The sequence below is a fragment of the Neophocaena asiaeorientalis genome, unplaced genomic scaffold, assembly GCF_003031525.2.
Source record: "Neophocaena asiaeorientalis asiaeorientalis breed wild unplaced genomic scaffold, Neophocaena_asiaeorientalis_V1.1 scaffold30, whole genome shotgun sequence".
NCBI lineage: Eukaryota > Metazoa > Chordata > Mammalia > Artiodactyla > Phocoenidae > Neophocaena > Neophocaena asiaeorientalis.
Genome location: NW_020174923.1, coordinates 14400009 through 14424378, shown reverse-complemented (window position 1 = coordinate 14424378; position 24370 = coordinate 14400009). Strand labels below are relative to the sequence as shown.

The following is a 24370-nucleotide window of genomic DNA, read 5'->3' as shown; positions in this document are numbered from 1 at the left end:
TGAGAGGCCTGATGGGGTCAGCCTAAAGCAGGAATGGCAAATGGATTACATCTTGACGGCTGACTTGGATCAGCTGCTATTGGCTGCATTGGAGATGTGGGCAGACTATCAAGATTGCAGCCTGAAAAAAAAAAAAAAAAAAAAAAAAAAAAAAAAAAAAAAGATTGCAGCCAGACTCAGTGCAAAAAGACTGCTGTGATTGATTAGTGATGTCTGCCAGGGGCATGAGAAAGAAGAATGTGGTACACCTGCCTGTACTCACCGTATCTGGCCTGGAGGGAAGAGAAAAGGAAGATGTGGGAATGTGGAGTGCCCTGTCCTGAGCTTTGGGGAGGTGTGATGTTGGTCGGGGAGAGGGAAGAAGGAAGGTTCCCGGGCACTGCCAAGGATCCCACCAGCTCCCTCCCCCAGGACCCATGGGACCTAACCCATGGGCAGGCAGGGGGAGCTGGAGTGGGAAAATGCAGGGTGTGTGTGTGGGGGGGTCATGTCAGGAGAGCCTGAGGATGCTAACGTGGAAGAGAAGGACACACAGGAAAGGTCCTGGAGACAAGGAGACGGATAGTTTCAATGGTGGGGGCAGGGCTAGAGCTCCCAGGGACTGCTTTTGGCTGGTGGTCCCTGTATGAACTGGGCTGATAGAGGGGTCCCCACCAGGAGCTGCAGAGGCCTGTGAGAGCTGCGCAGCCCTCCTGAGCCTGTTCCCTGTGGAAGCAAGGTGGTAGGTCACTTATGGCAAAGGCCCTGGGGAATGACCCGCATCAGCAGGCGGGCACAGGGACACCACAGCAGCCTGGTCACACACACAGCCATCACTAGGCCCGCACGGACAGATGCCCCGGAACCACCCCTCCACCAAAGGGCCTCAGACAGAGCCCCCAGAGACACCCAGGGCTACACCGGAGGGTAGCCCTGTCACAGCGGGCCCAGAAGCCTGAGCAGTGCCCCTGCCCTGGCCAGTGCAGGCACTTCCTCAGACTTGGTCAACAGGTGGGGAGGGCGGCCCAGGGAGTGGCCAGAGCCATTGGGCAGAGCTGGCCACGCCCCCTGCCTGGCTGCCCAGCTGCTCCCTCCCGGGGAGTCGTGTTTCCACGGGGATGACTCTGCTCATTCCTGCTGACCCCGTCCCTCAGCTGCTCATTGGCCCCACTGTGTGCGTGGGAGTGTGTGTGCACGAACACACACGTGTACACACGAGCGCAGACACACGAGAGCACACGCCCAGCCTGAAACCACCCCTCACGCTGACCTCACAGTTGCACCTACCACTTGCCACATACCTTTGCTTCTTCTTCCCCACCACTGGCCTCACGTACATGCCCAAACAGAAGACACTGACGTGCCAGGCGGCCCTGGCGGGACCACGGCCACTCGGCGGCCTCCCAGTTCACTTGCCCCGCTTGGCAACAATCCTCTGGCCTGATGCTGCCCCCTCTCTCCCTCGCAGGCGCCCAAGTGGAACCACAGATCACCAGAGATGAACAGTCTGGCTCGGGCCCCAGCACCCATGGAAACTGCGCTCACCAGAGGCACCAGAGGCCCCGATCAGTCAGACCCAGTGGTTTCTGTGCAGCCGACCCTCCCTCGCACATCTCACGGCCACGGCCTCTCTTCTCAGGAGGAGAGCGTGGCCTCCCCGTCTGGCCACTCTCTCTACATCTGCTCTGTGAGCCCCTCCTTCCTGCCCCTGGAAGACGCTGCTTCTCCAGGGCCTGGTCTGCAGCCCTGTTTGCCTTTCACAGCAGGCACCTCTCCCGTGCCCTTCTCTGCCATGGGAATAACCACCATCCACCTCCTTTCCGTGGTTTCTGTTTCCACTTCCCTGACGGCCCCAGACCCGTCAAGTCACGGCTCCCCTTCATGTGCAGCCACAACATTGGCAGCTCTCAGGTCAATGGTGATTCACGCCCTCCTTGTGTGATTATCTGTGGTCTGTCTCCCCCCACAAGACTCCTCACAGGCCTGGGCTTGGGGTCACCCCTGAACCAGTGCCTGGCACATTGGCATGGGAGCACCAGATGGCACAACCAGCCTGGCACCTCCTCCTGCTGGCCCCCAGCGGGCCTCCAATGGACTCCTCATCTCTCCCTTTGAAATCTGCACTTCACTGTAAATTCCTCTCCTCCTACCCTCTTCACCAGCCCTAAAGCCACTTCACATCTGGATGTCTTGTTATGTGAGTGGGTAAATGCCCTCCTTGGCTAGGCCAGTTGAGGCAATGGTTTTGATTGCTGGTGGCTGAAAGCACCCTGGTGGCACATCTGGTCAGTTCCCAAGCCATGCTGAGGCTCCTTCCCAGCACCCACATGTCTCTCCATCCTCCAGGCTACTGCTGCTTCGTCACCCCTCACCTGCTCTATTCAAATAGCCTCCCACCTGCATCCCTACCTCCTGCCTGGTTCCCCTCCAAGCCACCATCCCCATTTCTAAAATCACAAATCTGATCATGTCACCTTCTGCTTAATCCTTCGGTGGCTTCCCACTGCTTAATAATGTGTCCACACTCCTCCACGTGGGTCCCAAGGCCCTGCACGATCCGATCCCTGCCTCATGGCCCATCACTTCACCACATACACCCACCCTCTGGCCATGCTACCTCCATTTCCACAAAAGGGCCAAACTGTTTTCCACCGAAGCCCATGCCTTTGCTTATGGTCTGCTTGCCTCTTGGAGCACTCCTTCTTTTTGGCATCCCGGAGAGCTTTAATTCGTCCTTCCAGACTCAACCTACACAAGAACCACCACCTCCAGGAAGCCCTCCCTGGGCACCCTGGCTGAGCGGATTGCTCCTTTGTACCACCAGTGTGCCTAACAGTGGATAAAAGGTTATCAAATGAATGAATGGATGAGAGGACCCTTCCACCTTAGCCCGTTTCTCCTTTGAGCCCACCCTGAACTTAAATCATAACCAGAAACTGGATCTCTGATATCGCCACTCACACATTCCCCTCCCCCACCTCCTACTGCTTAGCTCAAGGGCCCTGTTGTGTAATCCTTGGGCTTCTTCTTACACTCAGTCCTTGACCCTGAGATTTCTCCCTCTCCGTCAGCCCCTCAGACTTCACCTCCCTCCTCTTCCAGCCTCCGTTACCAGATCCATCATCATAATCCATCCCTCGAAAATACGCTTAACTGCAGCCTTCTCTCTCCTTCCACCCCGCTCACCTGGGGAAACCTCAGCCTGCCTGGCCTGGCTGTGCTCTTCCTGAGGCAGCCCTGAGCTGCTGGATGCTGTTGCAGCCAAGGCAGGACTTCGCTGGGTTCACGCTGTCTCTGTGGTTATAAACTCCGGGTTTGCCCTCAGTGCCACCCTCTAAGTGTAGGTTTCTCTGTGAGTCTCGCTTTTCCACTTTTTGAGAACAACTATTTCGTGCCTTCTCTTCTTTCCTCAACACCCCCATAGTCTTCCCCATGATGCTCCCAGCTGGTGACTCTGTCTCAGTCTTCACTGAGAAAACAGGATCCGTCACACACAAACCAACAGAACTATCCCCACTGCCCGCCCCTTCCTCCTCTGTCCTGATAACAAAAGAAGACTCAAGACCAGGACTTCCACTTGGTCTCAGGCCCCTGACCCCGCCTGCCTTCCCGAGGACCTCCTTCTCTACTTACCTTCTCTCTCTCCCACCACCAGCCCCTCCCCTTCTATGACCAGGTGCTGCCATCTTCAGAATTATGGCAGTGGTGACAAAAACCACCCTCCCGGCCCCATGCCTCCCTTCACGCTTACTCTAATTTTCTGTTCCTCTTCATGGACACACTTCTTGGAAAGTGTCTACACCAGCTGTTTTTCCTTACCTTTGCTCCCTCTCCAACCCATTCCAACCTGGCGTACATTCCCCCTACTCCATGGAAGTGGCTTTTGTCAAGTCACTAGCACCCTCCCTGCTGCCAAGTCTGCTGAACACGTTTCTGTCTTCACTTCCCTCAACCTCATAGAAACATTCAATCCAGTTGGCTGCAGTCCCCTTCTGGACAGGCTCTCTCCTCTCAGCCTCCACGACAGCTCACCCATAGTTTACCTCCTGCCTCTCCGGCTGTTCCTTCTCAATCTCAGGGCTCTGTCTGGGTCTGGGTGGCATCATTCCTATGACTGTAAGTAGTGTTATAGGAGTATGTTAAACCCCTCCTCTGAACTCCAGACCGATATATTTAACTGGCTACTGGACCCCACCATGTGGATAGCTAACAGGCATCCAATCGACAGCATCTGGAATGAAACATTTGTCAAGGACCTATCATATAGCACAGGAAACTGTGCTCAATATTATGTAACAACCTAAATAGGAAAAGAATTTGAAAAAGAATAGATGCATGTATATGTATAACTGAATCACTTTGCTGTACACCTGAAACTAACACAACATTGTTAATCAACTATACTCCAATATAAAATAAAAAGTAAAAAATAAAAGAAATATATTCTCAAAAAGCAAACAACCCAATCAAAAAATGGGCAGAAGATCTAAACAGACATTTCTCCAAAGAAGACACACAGATGGCCAACAGGTACATGAAAAAGTACACATCGCTAATTATTAGAGAAATGCAAATCAAAATGACGAAGAAGTCTCACCTTACTCTGGTCAGAATGGCCATCATCAAAAAGTCTACAGATAATAAATGCTGGAGAGAGTGTGAGGAAAAAGGAACCCTCCTACACTGTTGGTGGGAATGTAAATTGGTACAACTATTATGGAGAACAGGCTCTGCTCCCATAAAGGGTTACAGCCAACTATGAAGCTTGAGGACACAGTCCACCCAAGACCGCTCTCATTTCTGATATAGGTTGTAAGGTCAGGGGTCCTCAATACCACTGTCTTACCCACCGTCTTCCTCAATCCAGGAAATGGTACCACCATCCAGCCAAGTCCAAATTTGCTCAAGTCAAAAACGGAGGTGTCGGGCTTCCCTGGTAGCCCAGTGGTTAAGAATCCGCCTGCCCATGCAGGGGACACGGGTTCGAGCCCTGATCCAGGAAGATCCCACAGGCCACGGAGCAACTATGCCAGTGTGCCACAACTACTGAGTCTGCGCTCTAGAGGCCGCGAGCCACAACTGCTGAGCCCACGTGCCACAACTACTGAAGCCCGCATGCCTAGAGCCTGTGCTCTGCAACAAGAGAAGCCATCATAATGAGAAGCCTGTGCACCGCAATGAAGAGTAGCTCCTGCTCGCCACAACTAGAGAAAGCCCGCTCGCAGCAACGAAGACCCAACGCAGCGAAAAATAAAATAAATAAAATAAATTTATTTTCAAAAAGGAGGTGTCTTTGTGAATTCTCCTTTTCCCTCACCTCTACATTCAGCCTGTCCAAAGTTCTGTTAATACCATCTCCAAAACATACCTAACTTCTCCTTTTTCCCCTGGTCCATTTCACAACAATTTCTTACAATAGCTACCAGCTTTTGCCCCTGGCCTCTCCAGACCAGTTCGAGGAAGCAGCAGGTGCTGTTTTAAAAACAAGAAACTAGGGACTTCCCTGGTGGCACACTGGTTAAGAATCCACCTGCCAATGCAGGAGACACGGGTTCCAGCCCTGATCAGGGAAGATCCCACATTCCGTGGAGCAACTAAGCCCGTGTGCCACAACTACTGAAGCCTGTGCGCTTAGAGCCCGTGCTCCGCAGCAAGAAAAGCTCCCGTTTGACATAACTAGAGAAAACCCACGCACAGCAATGAAGACCCAATGCAGCCATAAATAAATAAATAAATAAAATAAAAACAAGAAACTCATCATGTTGTTTCTCCTGCTTAAATTTCTCTAGTCACATCCTGTTGCACTTAGAATAAAACCTAAGGCCCTGGTGATCCGGTCCCGATCTACCTCTTCGCCTCTGTCTGCTGATCTGGCCTCCTGGCCTCCTTCCAGCTCCTTGACCACCAGACTCATGCCTGCCTTTGGGCCTTTGCTCTCCCTGGAGCTCTTGTCTCCCCGCTCTTCACATGGTCTAGGCTCTAATGTCCTAGACATTACTCCCCGGTCTAGGCTCTAATGTCCCTTCTCCAAGAGGATTTCACCTCCTCAACTCTCTATTACAGTCCCTTGTATTTTCCTTGACATCATTTATCATAGTTTGTAATCGCTTGTCTATTGGCCTAATTCATTCTTCTGTCTCCTCCACCAGACGGAAATGCCAAGAGAGCAGGAACCATGTCTTGTCTAGGTCACCATGGCCAATCCCAGTGCTGAGCACACAGCAGACACTCAGTGAGTGGATGAGGCCTTGGATACAGATCTTTCTGGGAATAGAATGGGTTCTGATACATTTCACCCATTCATTCATTCATTCATTCATTCATCCATCCATTCACCCATCCATTCATTCTGTTCATAAGTCAGAACCTGAGCTAGCCCTGAGTAGGTAACAAAGATGCATCTGCTGGGCATCCTGCCTTCCAACAGCTGATAGCTGGGGAGAGGGTGGACATGGGCACACGAAGCTATGGTACAAGGAAAAAGAATTGCCCTCCCTAAAGAAGGGAGTTGATTGTGCTGTGGGAGTTCAGGTGGATGAGTGGTGACTTCCAGGCTGGGGGCAGGAAAGATGTGTCTTTTCAGTTGGGTCTCAAAGGATGAGTAAGTTGTGAGCACAGGGAAATGGAGAGGAAGGACACTCCAGGGAAAGGGAACAGCCCGAGCAAAGGCAGATTCAGGACACAGGGAACTACACTGTGTCAGTCTTTGGGGGGCATGGAATCTGTTTAGGGTTTTGGGGGAGGTGGGTTGGGCAGCTAGGCCAGAGCCTTGAAGACCATGTCTGGGGGTCTGGATTTCATCCTGCAGCTTTGGAGAGCCCCACCCAGGGGTGGTGGGCCTGGGTGGGGCCACATTGGCCAGCATGTATATGCTTCCTGCTCACCCTTACAATGTGTCTAGAATAGAGGGACAAACTGTGTTGTTTGCAGTGGCACCAGTGGAAAATGAAAGGACATCTGGGGTGTATGCATGGTGACTTTCTGGCAGAGACAAGCACTGATAATGCCCCATGTAACTGGCTGGGTGACTTGCTGGCAGATCTCCACGTGGCCCCTCAAGTTACAACCCAGAGTAAAGAGAGCCACGTGACAGCTTGACCCCTCCTTCCACCAGCCACAGATCAGTCTCTGGCCTCCACCCCAGCCTGTTCCTGAGATGTGGTGGCTGAGGGCCTGAGGGAACCTCTTCCCACTGAATTTAAGAATGTTAGATACAAATAACAAATGCTGGAGAGGGTGTGGAGAAAAGAGAACCCTCCTACACTGTTGGTGGGAATGTAAGTTGGTGTAGTCACTATGGAAAACAGTATGGAGGTTCCTCAGAAAACTAAAAATAGAACTACCATATGATCCAGCAATCCCACTCCTGGGCATATACCCAGACAAAACTATAATTCAAAAAGATATTGATACATGCACCCTTACGTTCATAGCAGCACTATTCACAATAGCCAAGACATGGAAACAACTTAAATGTCCATCAACAGATGAATGGATAAAGAAGATGTGGTATATATATATAATGGAATACTATTCAGCCATAAAAAAGAATGAAATGATGCCATTTGCAGCAACATGGATGCAACTAGAGATTATCACACTAATTGAAGTACGTCAGAAAGAGAAAGACAAATACGATATGATATCACTTATCTGTGGACTCTAAAGTATGGCACAAATGAACCTATCTACAAAATAAAAAAAGACTCACAGTCATAGAGAACAGATTTGTGGTTGCCAAGAGGGAGGGGAGGAGGGAGAGGGATGGACTGGGAGTCTGGGGTTAGTAGATGCAAACTATTACATTTATTTTTATTTTATTTTATTTTATTTATTTAGGCTGCACCGGGTCTTTGTTGCTGCATGCAGGATCTTTAGTTGTGGCACGCAGTCTTCTTAGTTGCGGCATGTGGGCTTCTTAGTTGCAGCACGTTTGCGGGATCTAGTTCCCCGACCAGGGATCGAACCTGGGCCTCCTGCATTGGGAGCGTGGAGTCCTACTCACTGGACCACCAGGGAAGTCCCCAAACTACTACATTTAGGATGGATAAACAACAAGGTCCTACTGTATAGCACAGGGAACTATGTCCAGTCTCCTGGGATAAACCGGAAAAGAACATAAAAAAAGAATGTCTATATGTGTATAACTGAGTCACTTTGCTGTACAGCAGAGATTGCCACAACATTGTAAATCAACTACACTTCAATAAAAAAACAGAGAATAGGGCTTCCCTGGTGGCGCGGTGGTTGAGAGTCTGCCTGCTGATGCAGGGGATACGGGTTCGTGTCCCGGTCCGGGAGGATCCCGCGTGCCGCGGAGCGGCTGGGCTTGTGAGCCGTGGCCGCTGAGCCTGCGCGTCCGGAGCCTGTGCTCCGCAACGGGAGAGGCCACAACAGTGAGAGGCCCGCGTACAGCAAAAAAACAAACAAACAGAGAATAAAAGAATGTTAGCGTTGCAAGGACCCAAGAGATCGAGTCCAACACCCTCATTTTATAGATGAGGAAACTAAGGCCCAGAGAAGAGTAGTGACTCCCCCAGATCACACATTTATTCATTCAACAAACATCTCCTGAGCATCTGTTCTATGCCGGGCTCTGTTTTGGGAGCCAGGGATACAGGAGTAGCAAAGTCCCTGTCCTCACTGAGCTTGCATTCCCGAGAGAGGAGGCAGATAATAAATAGGGAAGCAAATAAGATAATTTTAGAGAATGATAAATGAAAAGTTGAGCCAGGACTAAAACACTGCTCCCTGGGTGCCAGGGCCCATTTAGTAAGTGAGAAGCTCCATCGGAAACTGCGTCAAAACGGAAGTTTGGGCAGAAGTGGTGGGTAAAGTCTTGGGGGCCTAGAGGCAAGGGGTGGGAAAGGAAGCGTCTGGAGTCAGGGAGCCAGGCTGGGGCCAGCTGTCCACAGGCAGGGAGCCGAGGGGGAGGACACTGGAGGGTGAGGCGGCTCTTCTCTGGAGCAGGTCCAGCCCTGCATTGTCTCCCTCTGTGAGGCTGCCAGATCGGAACACCCAATTCCAGATATAGTCTGACCACAGAGACAGGCCTTTTTTCCTTGGCCTAGACGCCCATTGAATTCATTGATCCCAAGATGGCATTTACTTTTTCAGCAGCCCACTTACAAGGTGACTCTACAGTCACCCCTGGAGCTTTTCGTCATGAGCTATGGCCATATTAGATCTTCCCTGTCCTATAATTGTGCAGTTGATTTTTCTCTTTTAAATACAGGTGGACCTCAACAAAATATTAGCAAATCAAACCCAAGAGTATATGAAAAGAACTATACAACCAAATGGGATTTATCCCAGGTATGCAAGGCAGGTTCAATATTAGAAATCACTTAATGTTAATCTGTCACATCAACAGGCTGAAGAAAAATCATCTGATCATATCAATGAATGCAGAAAAAGGATTTGACAAAATCCAACCCATTCATGATAAAAACTCTCAGCAAACTAGGAATAGAGGGGAACTTCCTCAACCTGATAGAGAACATTTAAAAAGATCCTATAGCTAACATAGTACTTGACGGTGAGAAACTAGAAGTTTTCCCACTAAGTTCAGAAAAAAGGCAAGGATGTTGCCTCTCTCCACTCCTTTTCAATATCATACTGGAAGTCCTAGCTAATGCAATAAGACAATAAAAGAAAAGAAAACGTATACAGATTGGGAAGGAAAAAACGAAATTGTCTTCGTTCACAGATGACATGATTGCCTTTGTACAAAGTCCAAAAGAGTCAACCAAAAAACCCCCTCCTGGAACTAGTAACGATCATAGCTAGGAGGCAAGGTTAATATAAATCCAGGTGTAGGATTTTCCATCTACTTCTACTTAAATTCCCCTCATTCATTGCACCTCTTCACCTGCAGTCTTTTGTGAAGGTTTGTTGAATCTTGATTCTGCCTCTCCGTTCAAGGCCAGTCCCTCACAGCTGAGTGTCTGTGATCCAGATTGTCCCAAATTATTGGCCAAACAAGGCTCAGGACAGACGCCCCACCACCACCACCTCTTGCCACTATATGCTTCTAGAACCTTCTCTCCCTGGGACACCAAGCTTTCAGGGAAGGTCCTTCAACCCACCTAGCTGCACTTCATTGGCTTGAAACCCTCCCCTGCCTTCCCCTCCCACTACCCCCCACCCCCAGGAGCCTCAGCCATGCCCCGCCAGCCTGAGATATAAAAGCTGCTGTGAGAAACTCCCAGAAGATTGAGAATGGATGTGACCTTCCCCTCACAGCCTTCCCGTTCACTCTAGGGCACATGCCCCAGGATGCAGAGATGGTAGATAGCTTGCTGGCCTTGCTCAGGCTCCAGTCACCATCCCTCTTGCCAACCAAGCATACCCTTCCTCTCCGGTAAAGCTGCAGTCCAGGCTCAGGCTGTTTTTCTCTGTGGATTAGGAGCAAAATTACCCAGAGCTGCAGCCAGCCAGTGGCGGCCCCTCCTCAAGCTTCACCTGCAGTGAGGGCTCAGACTCAGAACTTTCTGAGAGACGGAAACAGATCAAACTTTTTCTGTCCTGGCCAAGGATAGCACCGTACATCCTGGTGGCCTACTTCCCAGCTTCCTGCATTTCCACTGTGGCCCAGCTCCAAGAATGCAAGATGGAGCCCTATGTCTCCCTAGTTGTAAATCTCAAGTCACAGCTTTTTCTAAGCTGGGACAGGCTGAAGGGTAGGCATGGGAAGGGGGTAGCTGTGTTGTTTCTCTCCCAGTACTTAGGACCCCGGCCTTGGCAGGCCAGGGGCCTGGAGGAGGTCACCCCAGGTGGCCCTCCCCTCCTGGTCTAACACTCTCTGCAGAGGAAATCTGCTCCAAGAGGTCTTGGAGGGCAGCCTGGAGCCCAGTGCAGAAACCTCCGGGCACTCAGGAACTCTGAGAGTTCTGGAGACCATCAGGGTCACACGGCGGGGGTGGGGGTGGGGTACCCTGCGCAAGGGCTGGGCTGGTGCTGACTGCATTTTCCAGGTGGGGTTCACTGGGTCAAAACAAGCCTCCTTTTTTCAGGCACCTGATTCAACCAGCCTGATGATCTGTCCTCCCTATGGGGAAAGAATGCGTGATTGTAGAGGCCACATTTATTTTGCCCTTACTGTATGGCAAGGTTGGCTTCCTGTTCAGGGTATTTTGTCTGCCCCTCTCCCCTCAATCATCTCTGGCTCTGCCAATCCCCAAAGGCTCTCTAAGAACATCCTCTAGTTTTTCCCCAGCCTGCCTCCTCCGCCCAAAGCTGACTCTTTTCCTCCACCCAGAGCGCTTCTGGTCAGCTAGGGGCCTGATGAAATAAAAACCCACAAATGGGCTGTGTTGGGTTTTGTGAACCGCGCCCCTTCCCGCTAAACCCTCCCAGCTCATCAGTCGGCCCTGGAAGCCTTTTCTCCCCAGAAGCAAAGGCCAGAGAGTGGGTTTCTCCTCCCAAGACTGAGCCTTAAATCAAAGGAGTTTATCTCATCTCAAGATGTAGAATTCCAGGCCTCAGTCAGCGTCAGCTCAGGAAAGAGTCTATTTGGAGCGGGGGGGTGTTGGTTCCTCTGTTCCCCAAACCTCAGTGCATTCGCCTGTCATCCCGATGTGTGTGGGCCCGAGAGGTGAAGGCGTAAGAATTATTTCTTGATGCCGCAGTCGTCTGTATGTTCATTGGATGTTTACCGCGTGCCAGGCACCACTCCAACTGCTTTGCATTCATCATCCCAGCTAACAAGTGGCAGAGCCAGGATTCGAATGCAGCTCTCTGATGCCAAATCCACATGCCTCTTACTATGGCCTCCCTCTCGCCCGCCCAGTGGGGAATAGGGCTGGGCATGGCTGCCCTCCCCCAGCACGGGACACGCCCAGGTTGAGGTCCCATCCAGTTGCCCGCTGGGCTGGCCTGATCCTCACCTGTCTGTCCTCTTCAAAGGACAGACCAGAGTCCTTGGGCCAAGTCCCTGAAAGGCATGGGCTGTGGTGGGCGTCTGACAGGCCTTGGCAGGCCCAGGGCTCAGGCTTCCTGGGGCCTCGTGTTGGGAGTTGTGAGTGGTGGGGACTAGAGGTCCCCACCTGCAGTTTGGTAAAGAGCCTTTGTTGAGGTTTGGTTTTTCACTTGCACCAATCGACCCTCATATACCCCCCAACCCCTCTGCAGCTCACTCCTACACACACACACACACACACTCTCTCTCCCTCACTCTTGCTTCTATGAGTCATTTCCCAGCTGCTCCAAGGGGTGGGGAGGCTGATTAGTTCCACCCAGGCCTGGGGCTTCCTGCCCTCCGCTGGCTTGGCTCTTTCGAAGGTACCTCAAACATGGTGACCAGGGCTCCATGGATGCTCCCCTCCAACTTGTGTACACACCCCCTCGTATACACACATTTCTAGGCCCACTTCACCCACCCTCAGGCAGACCCACCCCCTGCCCGCAGGGCTGCTTCCCCTCACCCTGCCTGCTTCTACGTAAGATCTCCCCCTGGAGCTGCCGGCCTCTGTTGGCTTCTCTCTACCACGCACCCTCCCCACTCCCAGACCATGGCTGACAGGCCTTTTTCCTGCCTGAGGTCCACCCAGAGGGCAAGAAGAGGACCGTTCAAAACTGATCCTGAGCCTGGAGAATTCCAAGGCCGACCTCGCTCCCCATTCCCTCCATCAATCTCTAACCATTTGGGTAGGGTGAGTTTTGAGCCCTTCCCACTCGGGCCTCAGGCCCCTGTCGGGCCCTGGGAGTTGCACAAGGCGGTAGGATGAGCGGACTGCAGGACCCAAGCCTATAACCTGAAACCCCCAAAGGGGGTTGATGAAAGGCTGATGGACTCTCCCGCCCCGCAGCCAGCTTGGCTTTGCCACTCGCTCCGAGAACTTTGTTCAACCCCAGAAACTGCTCCAGTGATGTTTTCTCACCAACTACCCTGGTGGAAGATCCTTCTCCAAAATTAGGCCAATCAAGAACTTAAAAAGCCTCAAAAAAGACGAGTCACTTGCAGCTCTTACTAAAATGTGAGCCCGGGGTGGGGGGCTCTGCTTAGTGCTTTCACAGCCCTTAAGGCAACATTTGCAAACCACAGACCCTTATAAAATGGGCTCTGCTGTCCATATGATAAAAGGATCTCCCAATAGGAAATCCGCGCCCCCCTCCCAGCTATGCAGGGTACCCAGAGCTGGATAGGGTTTTCCTACCTTCTGTCCTGCTTCCCCACCTTATAGCTCCTTCTCCCCTTCTGTCACCGCCCCCGCCCCCGCCAAGGAGACATTTATTTCAGAGGCACAGCCTGCTAACAAGCATAAAAATGAATTACTAGTTAACACTTAAGTGCTTGCCAAGCACTGTCCTGGGCACCTCACATGTCAAGAGCTCATGTAATCCTTACCGTGATCCTATTGTTATCACTCCATTTGACAGATGAGGAAACGGAGGCACAGAGAAGGTAAGGAAGTTGCCAAGTGTTATTTATGTAGTAAACTGAGGCTGGAAGCCCTGCTCTTGAAAGAGACCTTGGCTTTTAACCACTAAGGTATCATCACCCCAGTCTAAACTGGACGGTGACCTTGTAGCACCTGTGGGGCAGGGGAGGGGTAGACAGGCACCTGGTTTCACAAACCAGTTCAGAAGCAGTGGGGTCTGGTAACTCTTGTGGCTTTGCACTGTCCGCTTATGCTAGGGCTCCTGGCAGAGGACAGGGAGGCCTTGGTGGGGGGCAGCCCGTCCTTTGAGGGGCACAGCAGCTTCCCTGCCACCCCCGCTTCCTGTGGGCTCCTCGAGCCCCTCCCATTCCTCCTGCTGCCTCATCCCCCCCCACACACACAAGGGCTGTTGACTGAAAACTGCAGGGACTAAAAATAGCCGCTGCTGATGGGGCAGAATGGGGGCCAGAGCACACGGAAGGCCCGGGTAGGGGTGGTGGAGGTGGACGGACCCTGCGATTCCCCAGCCCCATGAGCACCTTCTGATGGAGCCCTGGGGAGCCCAGGCCTGTTTCTGCCACTGCAGAGCTGGAGACCCCTAGGGCTGCCCGCGGGAACGCACTGCTCCCTGTGTCCCAGGAGCGAACTCTGCCCCATGACCCAGCCCTGCACCGGCGTGAGTTCCTTCCCAGCGAGCGGGGGCCTTGGCCGCTGTGGACAGAGCCCTGGCCCCTCATCAGCCGTGTGACCTGGGTGACAGGACCCGCTGAGCCTGAGCCTTCCCTGTAAAAGGAGTCAAGGGACAGAAGGTTTGTGTAACCTGGACTGGGGTTGTTGACGTCCTTCCCCTTCCCTGCTCTCTGAGGCCCCTGGGCTCAGATATTTTATTTCTCTTCCATGCATCTCTCTTCTGTCACCTGGAGAGAGAGAGCCTTCCCACTCCTCTCTGTAAGGTCCAATCCCTTCTCTCCTCTCTAGCTCTGCCTCTCCCAGGAGCCTTCTCTAAACCCCACCCGTCCCTGCCATTACACTTTTCTCTGTTCTGGTGGCCAGAGTTGCCCCCAAAGGCAGGGACTTTGTCAGGACTACCCCCAACATCTGGCCAGGAGTTCAATGCCTTTGGCTTCAACCTCAGGGCTTCCCCGTGGTCTGGGTCTGGGGTCGGGGCAGGGAAGCCGGCTGGGCAGACCTTGACACTCAGGCCAGCTTAGAGCTGGAGGTGACCTTGAGTCCTGAGCTCCCACCCTGCGCAGGTACCCAACCAGAAATGTCAAGGAAGGCCAGGCTGGGATGGGACCACCTAGGAAGGACCCCTAAGCACCTTTCCCAAACCCTGTGAAAATCCCAGCCAATCCGTTGAGAGATGCCTGGGATGGAGATGCGGGTGGACCCTTGGGTTATGTCTGGGCCCCTGCGTCGTCCTGCACAGGTGACAAGCCTCCAAATACTAGTGCAATGGCCACAGCTGTCCACACCGCTGGCCACGGGCAGGGCACTGGGGATGACCCCGGGAAAATCTGGAGGGTCCTGAGAGAACCAGCCCTCTGTGCCCCCAACCCCAGCCCTGCACACCTGGGTTCAGTCAATGCCACCCGTGGGGTCACAGCTGAGTGACAACAGTGCTCACCCGTGGCTCCGCCCCACTTCTCTATCAACCCCCTCCCCTCTCCAGACTAGCCAGACACCCAAACTTGTCTCTAGCTACTCTCCCCCAGCTGGTTCATGCTCAGGGGCTGAATTAAACGGCCTTCAAGGATCCCTTGGGCTCTAACCTTCGGGGCTCTGGGGTGACTGATTTCTGGGCAGGCCCCCGCGGCAGGAGGTGTGGATGGGAGGGGGACCTGTCTAGTCTCTACCTGGAGGGCTGCCTCCCCACAGTGGGGTGCCACGAGCTCTCATCATGACCTGGCCCCCTGCCCTGACCCCATGCACTGAGCAGGGTGAGGGGCAGCAGGACACAGTACTTAACTGGGTGGAGTGGGAAGGGGCTCAGGCCCTCCCTCCCCCATCAGTGCATTCTTGGAAAGCCTTGAGCAGACCCCCCGGCCCCCGTCCGAGCCTTCTAGACGGGGCATCCCAAATCTTTTGAACAAATTCCCCTGACACACACACACACACACACACAGCCCTCCCCGGCCTCCTGCTCCCCTCCCCCCGCACCCCTGCCTTCTAGGCCACCGCACCCGGGCCCAGCAAGTCGCTGTTCTGGCTCTTTCACCCTCCTCTCCTGAAGACACCAGCCCAGTCTCTGTCCCTCGGGTCACTCCAAGGAGTCGAGCCTTAACCCCTGGGCCACTGGTGACCAGGGTGAGGACCCCTGCTGAGGGCAGGGACGGCACCCGGGCAGGGGCACAGGGAGCAGGTGACGGGGCAGCGAGAGGCAAGCGTGGGGACTGAGGGTCACGGCCCGAGGAGCTTGGGCAGGGACAGCCTCGGAGCAGGGCCCGGTGTGGGCAGGAGGACAGCGATGCCCGGAGCAAAGTGGTGACTTCCTCGGAGCCAGGCCGGGCTGGGGGCCAGGGTGCCCGGCCCCTACGGGTGGCCTGCCCTCGGGGCGCCCGGCCCGGGCGGGGCGTGGAGGGGCGCAGTACTCACTGTTGGACGGGAGCGGAGTGCTCGCTGCCGAGCGCGGAGCGGCGTGCCCACCTCGGGCTGGGGCTGGGACTCTGGGGGACTTGGCCGGGGGGCCGGGCCGGCGGGGACAGCTGCTGCCGCTGATGTCACAGGGTCATGAGTGAAACCTGAGGACCGGGCCAATCTTCAGGTGGGAGCCTGGGCCGCGCTTCCCTCACGGGGGTGTGCTGGGCCCGGCCGGGACCGCCTGGGCGGGGGGCCCCGCTGACCCGGAGTGGGACGCACGCGGCACGCTCGCCCACCCACACGCACACGCACGCGCACGCTCACTGGGGCACGCGTCTGAGCCCGCACACGCGGTTCTCTCCCTCCCTTGACGTACTAATGCAGGCTCATTCTCACACGTGAATCTCCTTTCACGCTCGTTCCCAGAAGCACTCCCGGGAGACAGGCTGGCTAGCACACTCACACACTCTGCACACTCATGGCTGCGCTCCCCCGTCACACTCACACACGCTCAGCCATACATGTAAACCACCACCACCCTTCATACAGTCACACAAACGCTTCCACTGCGTGTCACACCCATTCACACACAGGCCTGCGGCTCACACGTACAGACTCGCTCCCACGCTCACGTCAGGCTCGTGCACGTGTGTATTATTACACGCATATAGCCATACGCGCTCTCCTGCCCAGATGAGCACAGATGCCGCGTATCACAGACATTATACTTGTATCAAGTGTGTACACACACCAGTCACGCCCATGCATTCTTGCATTTCATGCTTGTTACTTGCATCCATGCGGTTGTCTGTGCCCATGTAACATGCTTCCATTCACACGTACACAGGGCCACCTATATGTACCTATGGTCACTAGATTTTTATCAAGTAGATGCCTACCTATATACCCACACCCACATCTCACACACACACTCCCATCCCCCCACACACACAGCTGTTCAGCTGTACCACACAGCAGTCTTGAGGGTCATTTCTCCACCACCACTCCCCCACCCCTCTGGCTAGACATCTGTCCCTCAGAGGCTGGGGAAGGGGGTGTGGTAGGGGGAGAGATGAGGTTATTTAGTCCCCCTCCCCCACCTTCCACTCTGGGACTGGGGTGACCCCTAGTGGAGGTGTTGAGAAATGACCCATCTCTGCTCGCTCACCAGCGCCTGCCCCTGCCCGGCAGACGAGAGAATCCCTGGGTGAATCCAGAGTAACTGTCCCCCAAAGATTCCCCCAGTCTCCCATACCCATCACTGCCACCATCTTTTCTGGCAGCCAGAGCTCTGTCTGAGCCGAGCCCAGCCCGGAGTGACCTCTGAGAGGGGCACAGGGAAGCCCTGGGGAGTGGTCACCCTCCATCCCGGGAGTGGGCCCGATGGCGCCTCTCCTCCCAGTAGCTCTCTGTGGATCCAGCCTCAGCATTGTCGAGCCCTTCCTTGTGGGCCAGGCCTGGCTGTGGTCTGAGAAGTTCCTGCTGTGCCCGGACTTCGCCCATCTCCACCCAGTGAATCACTTACACCCTCAGAGGCATGTCTTCTAGACCAAAGTGGGAGCCTTGGTGTTTTCTCTGCAAGGTTCTTTATCCTGCTTTGCTCACTGACCTGACAGACATTTTCCACGTAGTTGTATTGCTAATGTAATCCAGTGTCTGCTGGCCCCTGTCTCTTCTTTGCTTCTTCTGGCATTCAGAGAAAAGCAAGCCTTTTATCTCATATCCTTCCCAAGTTGTCTCCCTAAAGCTGTTCCCCAGGGTCCCTCTCATCACTCCCAGCCCTGCTGCAGCTCCAGTTTGCTTTGCTGCTGGCTGTAAGGTCGGATCTTAACAAACGGCACCGCGAAACAGAGGAAAGCTTCAAGTGAGCTTTATTAGGGAGCGCTCCCGGGCGAGGTTCACTGGTCCGAGAGAAAGGGGCCAGAGAAGTCGCACCCGGGCGAGGGTTGGGCAAGATTTTATAGGGGAAGAAGGGAAACGGGTGTGGTGAATCTGGGAGGGCGCAGAGTATTCCTTATTTGGTGGTCTTTTCGGGTATCCTGGGGGACCGTTAGTCCCGCCCCTCGAAAGGCGGGAAGGCTGGACTGGGTTCAAAGTCCCCAGGTCAGTTCCTGGAACTGGGTGGTCCGGAATGTCTCCATGGCAGTTTCTGGAACTGGGTGGTCCGGAGAATTTCGGTCTGATGCAACCTGTGAATCTGATTGTGTTCCCCTGCCTCGGGCCAGTTGGCCTTACACTGGCCACTGTCTGGAATTCCTGGTCAGTGTTCCCTGGATAGCACACGGCTCCCTGTCTGTGGGCACTGGAGGGGAGACGGTGGGATGCAGCTGTCATTCCCAATTATGGCTCTGCCCTTTCAGTCACTGCCTTGCCCCTGCCCAAAGCTCTATGGAGTAAGACTTCCTTTAATGAGGAATTGAAGTTATTGAAGGGAATTATAGTATATGAGGGGGCAGGGCTGCTGCATTTGGTTGTATGAGTTGTGCACCGCACAATTCTGGGCACCAATCCCATTTGCAGTCATTGTAGATTAGTATATTTAAGATGGTAATTTTCTAGCAGAGGGTAGCAAATTATCTAGAGGAAGGGGCTAATTTTTCTAATTTGCACAAGGTGCCATTTGGATTAAGGATGGGGATGATGGGAAAACAAAAGCTGTGTGTTAAATACGACTTTTAACCACAACACGAGTGGAATGAATATCTCTCTCTTGATAACGACATTCCTCCTTGCTTTGGGGAACTGCTTCCCTACTCCAAATATGTGATTCTGGTGGGGCTCCTGATTACAGGACAGCCACCTTGCCCCAGCCATGGAGATGGACATTGTCACCTAGGTCTGGCCAATCCTCTTGGCCACAGTGGTTGGTCCAAAAGCTGGATATGTGACTCAAGTGGGGCCAATCATTGTCCTTCCTGGGGATTTCTATGTATTGATTCAAAAGAAAGATCATCTCTCTCTCTGTGGGATTCTCTAAGTTTGTCTAGAGTAACTGAAGTACATCTGAAGGTGCCTGCTGTGTGTCTCCCATGAGTGGAAAAGTCTGTCTGTAGGAAGAGGGAACACCATGCAGAGAGGGGGAGATGAAGGAGAGGGAGAGAAGGATGGAGAGAGAGAGACCTGAAGACACCTGAGTCAGTTAAACTATAAACCAACTCCATCACTGTCCTCCCTTCCCCCAAAAGTCCCTTTTCTTTAAGCTGGTTTAGGTTGAATATTGGTCACCCACAAGCCAAAGAATCCTGCAAAATAAAATCACATTTCAGAAAATCTCATCCTGACCCACAGGAATTGGCCTGTCCCAGCCCCACCCGCTGGCCTGAGCAGTCAGTTTCTTCCCTGAGTCATTCAGTCCAGGGTGACTTTCTGGGAGCTTCAGCCAGGAGGGGAGGGTTCTGGACTCCATCCCATAGCTCCATTCTGATGGGGTGGGACCTTGAAACTGGGTCCCCACCACACGGCATCCCATTGGTGTGATCTATGTGTTTATAAGTCCCCAAAGTACCACCAGGGGCCTTTTGGATAAAACTCCACACACACATCTCACAAGGATAACCATGATTTGTAGAAACAGTATAGTCAGAGCCTCCAAGCAGAAAAATGGAATTTCTTTATTGTTATAATTTCAAGGATTCTCCCCACAAATCCAGTTAGTCATGAAATTCTGCAAAGCAGTATTTAGCGCCTCTCTTTCAACCCTCATATTCTAACTCCTTCCAATTTGTGCCTTTTTAGGAAATGGGTCAAAAAAAAGAGACTGCTACTGGGTCAGTCTCTCTCTGCTCAGCACTTCCTCATCTGTACCACACAGACATTTCACCTGAATTCTTTTTTTTTTTTTTTTTTAACTACTTATTTATTTGGCTGTGCTGGCTCTTAGTTGCAGCAAGCAGGATCTTTCATTGTGTCATGTGGGATCTTTTAGTTGAATCTTTAGTTGTGGCATGCAGGTTCTTAGTTGTGGCATGCGGGCTCTAGTTCCCTGACCAGGGATCGAACCCAGGCTCCCTGCACTGGGAGCGTGGAGTCTTAACCGCTGGACCACCAGGGAAGTCCCTCCCCTTGAATTCTTAGAAGGACTCTTTTCTCTGCATTTCCATCTAAGGAGGAGAGGAGGGAGCCCTTTTTCCCCTTCCATGGTTTTTAATGCCTGCAAACTCTTCCTTGGAGTGAATTACTTCCATTTACATAACCATTTCCCTATTATGGGACATTGGGTAACGTTCAGCTTTCAACTCTTAAAAGTAACACTGGAACGAACACATACGAGTAGAAATCTTTTCCCATGTCTAGTTTATTTCCAGGAATAGATTTACCAAGGCAACAGGGAGGATTTTCGGTACATATTGTTTTGGGACACTAAAACAAACAAAAAACCCAAAACAAAAAATTGAAGATGCAAATGAGTCCCCACTGAGAAGAATGGAAAGAGATTAGGTGGAGTGTTCAACACCCCAAAGAAAATAATAGTAGGCAGGACAAGTAGCCAGAAAGGCACCTCCTCCACTGTTGGACTGAAGCTAGATCTGTAAGCAAAATAGCGCTGCCAGATAAGTGTGTGGTTTTCCCATTATTCAAAGGACAAATGCTTCAATTTCCTTTGACACCTCTAATTGGGTACCAGGTAGTTTTTATCTCAACCCTGCCTTCCAAAATACAAGTAAGTCTCATGTAAGATTAACATGCAATCTTATATCTGAGTTATTGAAATGATCACCTCTTCCTGCCTCTTTTCTACAGCCACCTCCAGCCTGCTCTGAGCTTCCTTTACAGGGAAGGAAGGTGGCCTCTTTGCTGGCCTCCCTGCCTCCAGCTTTGCCTCAGTTCAATCCATGGACCATTATACTCCCAGGCGAATGTACTTCAATGTCGACTTTGGTATTTCATGTCATTGAACACAAATTTATCAGAGAGCTGCTAGAATAGCTTTTCCCAGGAGTTAGCAGCAGCCTGGGCAGCAGAAATGGTGAAAGTGGGAGACTGGTGTCTTAAGTTTGGATTCCCCCAAAAGTAGAGCCTGAGACAAGGATTTGGCAGCAAGAAGTTTATTTGGCAGGAGATCCCAGGAAGCACTGTGAAGGTGTGGAGAAGAAGTGGGGAGGCTGGCGGGTATGGGCAGCCCTGACAGCTTCTCTATAATTGCCCCTCTCTCTCCCTCCCTCCTTCCCTCTCTTTCTCCCCCGCCCCCCAGAGATGCATATAAATACATATAATTTTTAAGACAAAAATAAGATGTTACTATGCTGTCTGATTGTTTTGCTTGGCTCTCTTGGACATCATTCCACATCAGCAGATTTGTTCTATACCAAAATTGTCAATGGTGGAATAGTATTCCATTGGGAGGACACATCCCATCAGACATTTGTTCTTTCTAATTCTGGTTGACATAAACAAAGATATGACAACCAAGATAAATCTTTCCAAAATGTGGCTGTGCACACATCGTCCCCTTATTTCTCTCCTGCTCAAAACCCACCAAGAGCTTCCCAGTACCCACATGGCAAAGCCTCACTTCTATAACTTGGCCTTTGAGTCTGTCCTGTGTCTGCCTGGAACTTCCCTCGGCCCAGATCCCCTACCCTAGCCAGGCAGTTTGAGCCACTGGATCTCTACAGGCCCTGTCCATTCCCGCATCTGCACCTTTGCTCTGGCTGTGTTCCCAGCCTGGGCTGCCCTCTCCCTCTCACACTGCTTGGCCCCATCCCAAGGATCTCTACCTCCTTCAGAACTCCACCCTTCAGTGACCGAGTTTTCTCTTTTTCATGATCCCTTCTTGTATGGTTCACTCAGAGGGCACTTTGCACAGTCTTGCATCTTTGCTCTCCTTTCAGGGGAGTTTTTCACTTCCCCAACAACGCTGGAACCAGCGAGGATACACTATTGTGTCTACAGTGCTCAGAAGGGCACCTCGCACACACAGGCACCTCCTGGGTCAAAGTTTGCTGATGGTGAGCATAAGGGTTGGTTTCATCTTTCTCCCTGGAATGAGGGTGGAGATGGAAAGACGTGCCTCCGTGTCCTTCCCGCTCACTGCGGGCCTGTGACCATGGTGCCCGATCTCAGCTTGATGACGGCTGTCAAGGCCATAAGACCCACGGGGACAGCTAATGCCCACAGTCCCCATCTCCTGGAGACAGGGGTGAAGGTACAAAGGAGGAGGTGGGAATCGTCTTTCTGGCTCTAGACACCAGGACTTCTGGGAAGGGGAGCTGAACAGGAGTGGAGGGTGGGGGAAGGCAACTCTGGGGTGCTAATCCCAGCTTCCTGTCTGGATTTTCTTCGACGGCTGCTCAGGGCCTATCTTAGGATGGTCACAGCTGCCGAAATAGATCTCTCCCTTCACCTGTTCTTAAGCAAAGAAGACCTCGATAACTTCCTGTTGAAAGAACGCAAGCGTTGGTAATTTTTCCGGGATGAAGGGCACTGATGTTAAACTCCCCAGACTTTGCCACCTCTTTGGAGCAGTGGCTCCCCTTGACCAGGAACCAGGGAGCAAACAGGGGCCAGCCTTTTCCGTGAACTTGGTTGGCGTTTCCTTCCTTGGTGGCCTCCAGAAACCACTCTTGGCCCGCAGGACAGCCCTCTGATTCAGAGCGACAGGGAGCAAATCCTTTGCCCTCCTCACTCACCAGCCCCTTGCCCCCAAGCCTGCTCCAACAGAATTCTCTACTCCTAACTCATCACCCTAGTCCGTTGGGCACTGGGCCCCAAAAACCAAGTGTCCGAGTTGGGGCGGGCCTCCCCAGCCACTCACGCATTCACTCAACAAACTCGGCCCCCCAGGCTCCGTGCCGGGGATGCCCAAGGGTGCGAGGTACAGCGAGGGATGAGCCGCGATGCCCAGGCAGCCACGGCGCGGGGGTTTGTTTGTGGACATCTGGGAGAGAGTTGGGCCTCCGGGGGTGGGGGTGAGGGTCCTCGGGACCCGTCGTCCCTAGAGGTGGAGAGAGAAGAGCAGGAGGCGGCGACAAAGGGCGAACGCCCCAGGCACCGGAACGCTGGCGGGACCTGCGCATGCGTAGGAGGAGACTTTGGCGTCGCCCAGCGTCGTCAAGGTAACCCTGATCCGCTGCAGCTGGCCATGGCCTCGGGGACTGGAGGGAGCTGGGGTCATCACCCAGCACAGACTGCAGCCCCGACGGTGAAGGCTGAGTCGGGGACCAGAGCCTGCCTTTACCTGGAAGGCCTTGGGGGCAGGGTGGAGGGGTGGGCTGACTTGGGGAGCTGTCCCTGGAGGGTCCGAACCCTGGAGGAGTGGGGGTGGGTGAGGAGAGCGACCCCAGCCAGAGAGGAAGAGACTTGACAGGGAGGCCATGGGGACGCGGAGGGGAGAAGCTCCTGCGAGGTTAGGGAAGCGACTCAACGGCGTGGGGAGCGAGGGGGTCCCCATCCCTTCCCCACCTAGTCTGACTGAGTCTCCCCCTCCCCCCAGCCCTGGGTGACCATTCCACAGCCCCTCCTGTGGGCCATCCCACCTCCGTCCCCACGGCCGGGCCGCGTGAAGGAAGGTGAGACTCCGGGATCTCCCCACTTTGTACCCCACTCTGCCCGGCACATTCTCTGGGCGTCCTTGCTGCACCCCTCCTTCCCCCGCCCTCCCCCGCGAAGCTGGAGTTGGGGAAAAGGCCCTGGGGTCGGGGCAAGAGCAGGGGGGTTCCGGCGCGGGCCTGCTGAACTCCCGTCCCCCAGGCCTGCTGGAACTGATGCTGCTGCAGAACGCGCAGGTGCACCAGCTGCTTCTGAGCGGCCAGGTGGCCGCGGCGCTCAACCAGGGGCTTGCCTGCTCCGGCCCGCAGGTGCGTGGGCTGGAGGTGGCGGAGTGGGGGTGGGCTACTAGGGCTGCCCACCTGCAGGGCCAGAGGCGGGCATCCATTTAGGGTTCCCCCCGCCTTGAGAAAAAGGATCAGGCAACAGGGGAGCCAGAAGCCAGCCCTCATCTATCTGGCTAGGTCTGTTTGGCATCCGTTATGTGCCGGGGCCCCGTGTCAGCCTCCATGGAGTGGAGGTAGCGGGTCCCCAAATCCAGACCACTCAGGTCTTGTTTTCAAGGTTTCCCTGCAGTGACTCCCCCATTGGACTGCAGACCCAAGAGGGCAGGCACCATCGTACCCTGGGCCTGCAGTGTGCCTGATACTTATTAGGGGTTCAATGGCTATTTGTTGAACAAGTGAATGAATAAATGAATGACTATGAATACAAGGCAACTTTGGCTGTGACTGCCACAAAGTGTGAGGGCCACCTGGTTGGGGCATGGGGAGCATCTCCTTGGAGGGGCAAGTGGCCTTAGAACCAGCCCTTGAAAGCCAGGCAGGATTCTGATGTTTGGAGGAGGTGAGGGGTGTGTCCACCATCTAGGTGGGCAGGGGCAGAATCAGGAGACAGAATGGAGGAAACCCTGTGTGTGTGGGGGGGGGGGGGAGCGGGGAGGG

General features: G+C 53.4%; 1 protein-coding gene across 1 annotated transcript in view; it reads left to right on the top strand.

Annotated features, from left to right (window-relative positions):
* The first annotated feature begins 19919 nt into the window (after positions 1–19919).
* PRR29 (proline rich 29) overlaps positions 19920–24370 on the top strand; it is a 5849-nt gene continuing 1398 nt past the window's right edge. Inside the window, exons 1-3 of the mRNA XM_024760654.1 lie at positions 19920–23082; positions 23374–23449; positions 23631–23737. Of these exons, the coding sequence (XP_024616422.1) occupies positions 22768–23082; positions 23374–23449; positions 23631–23737 (498 nt within the window). The 5' untranslated portion in view covers positions 19920–22767. The remainder of the gene's footprint in view (positions 23083–23373; positions 23450–23630; positions 23738–24370) is intronic.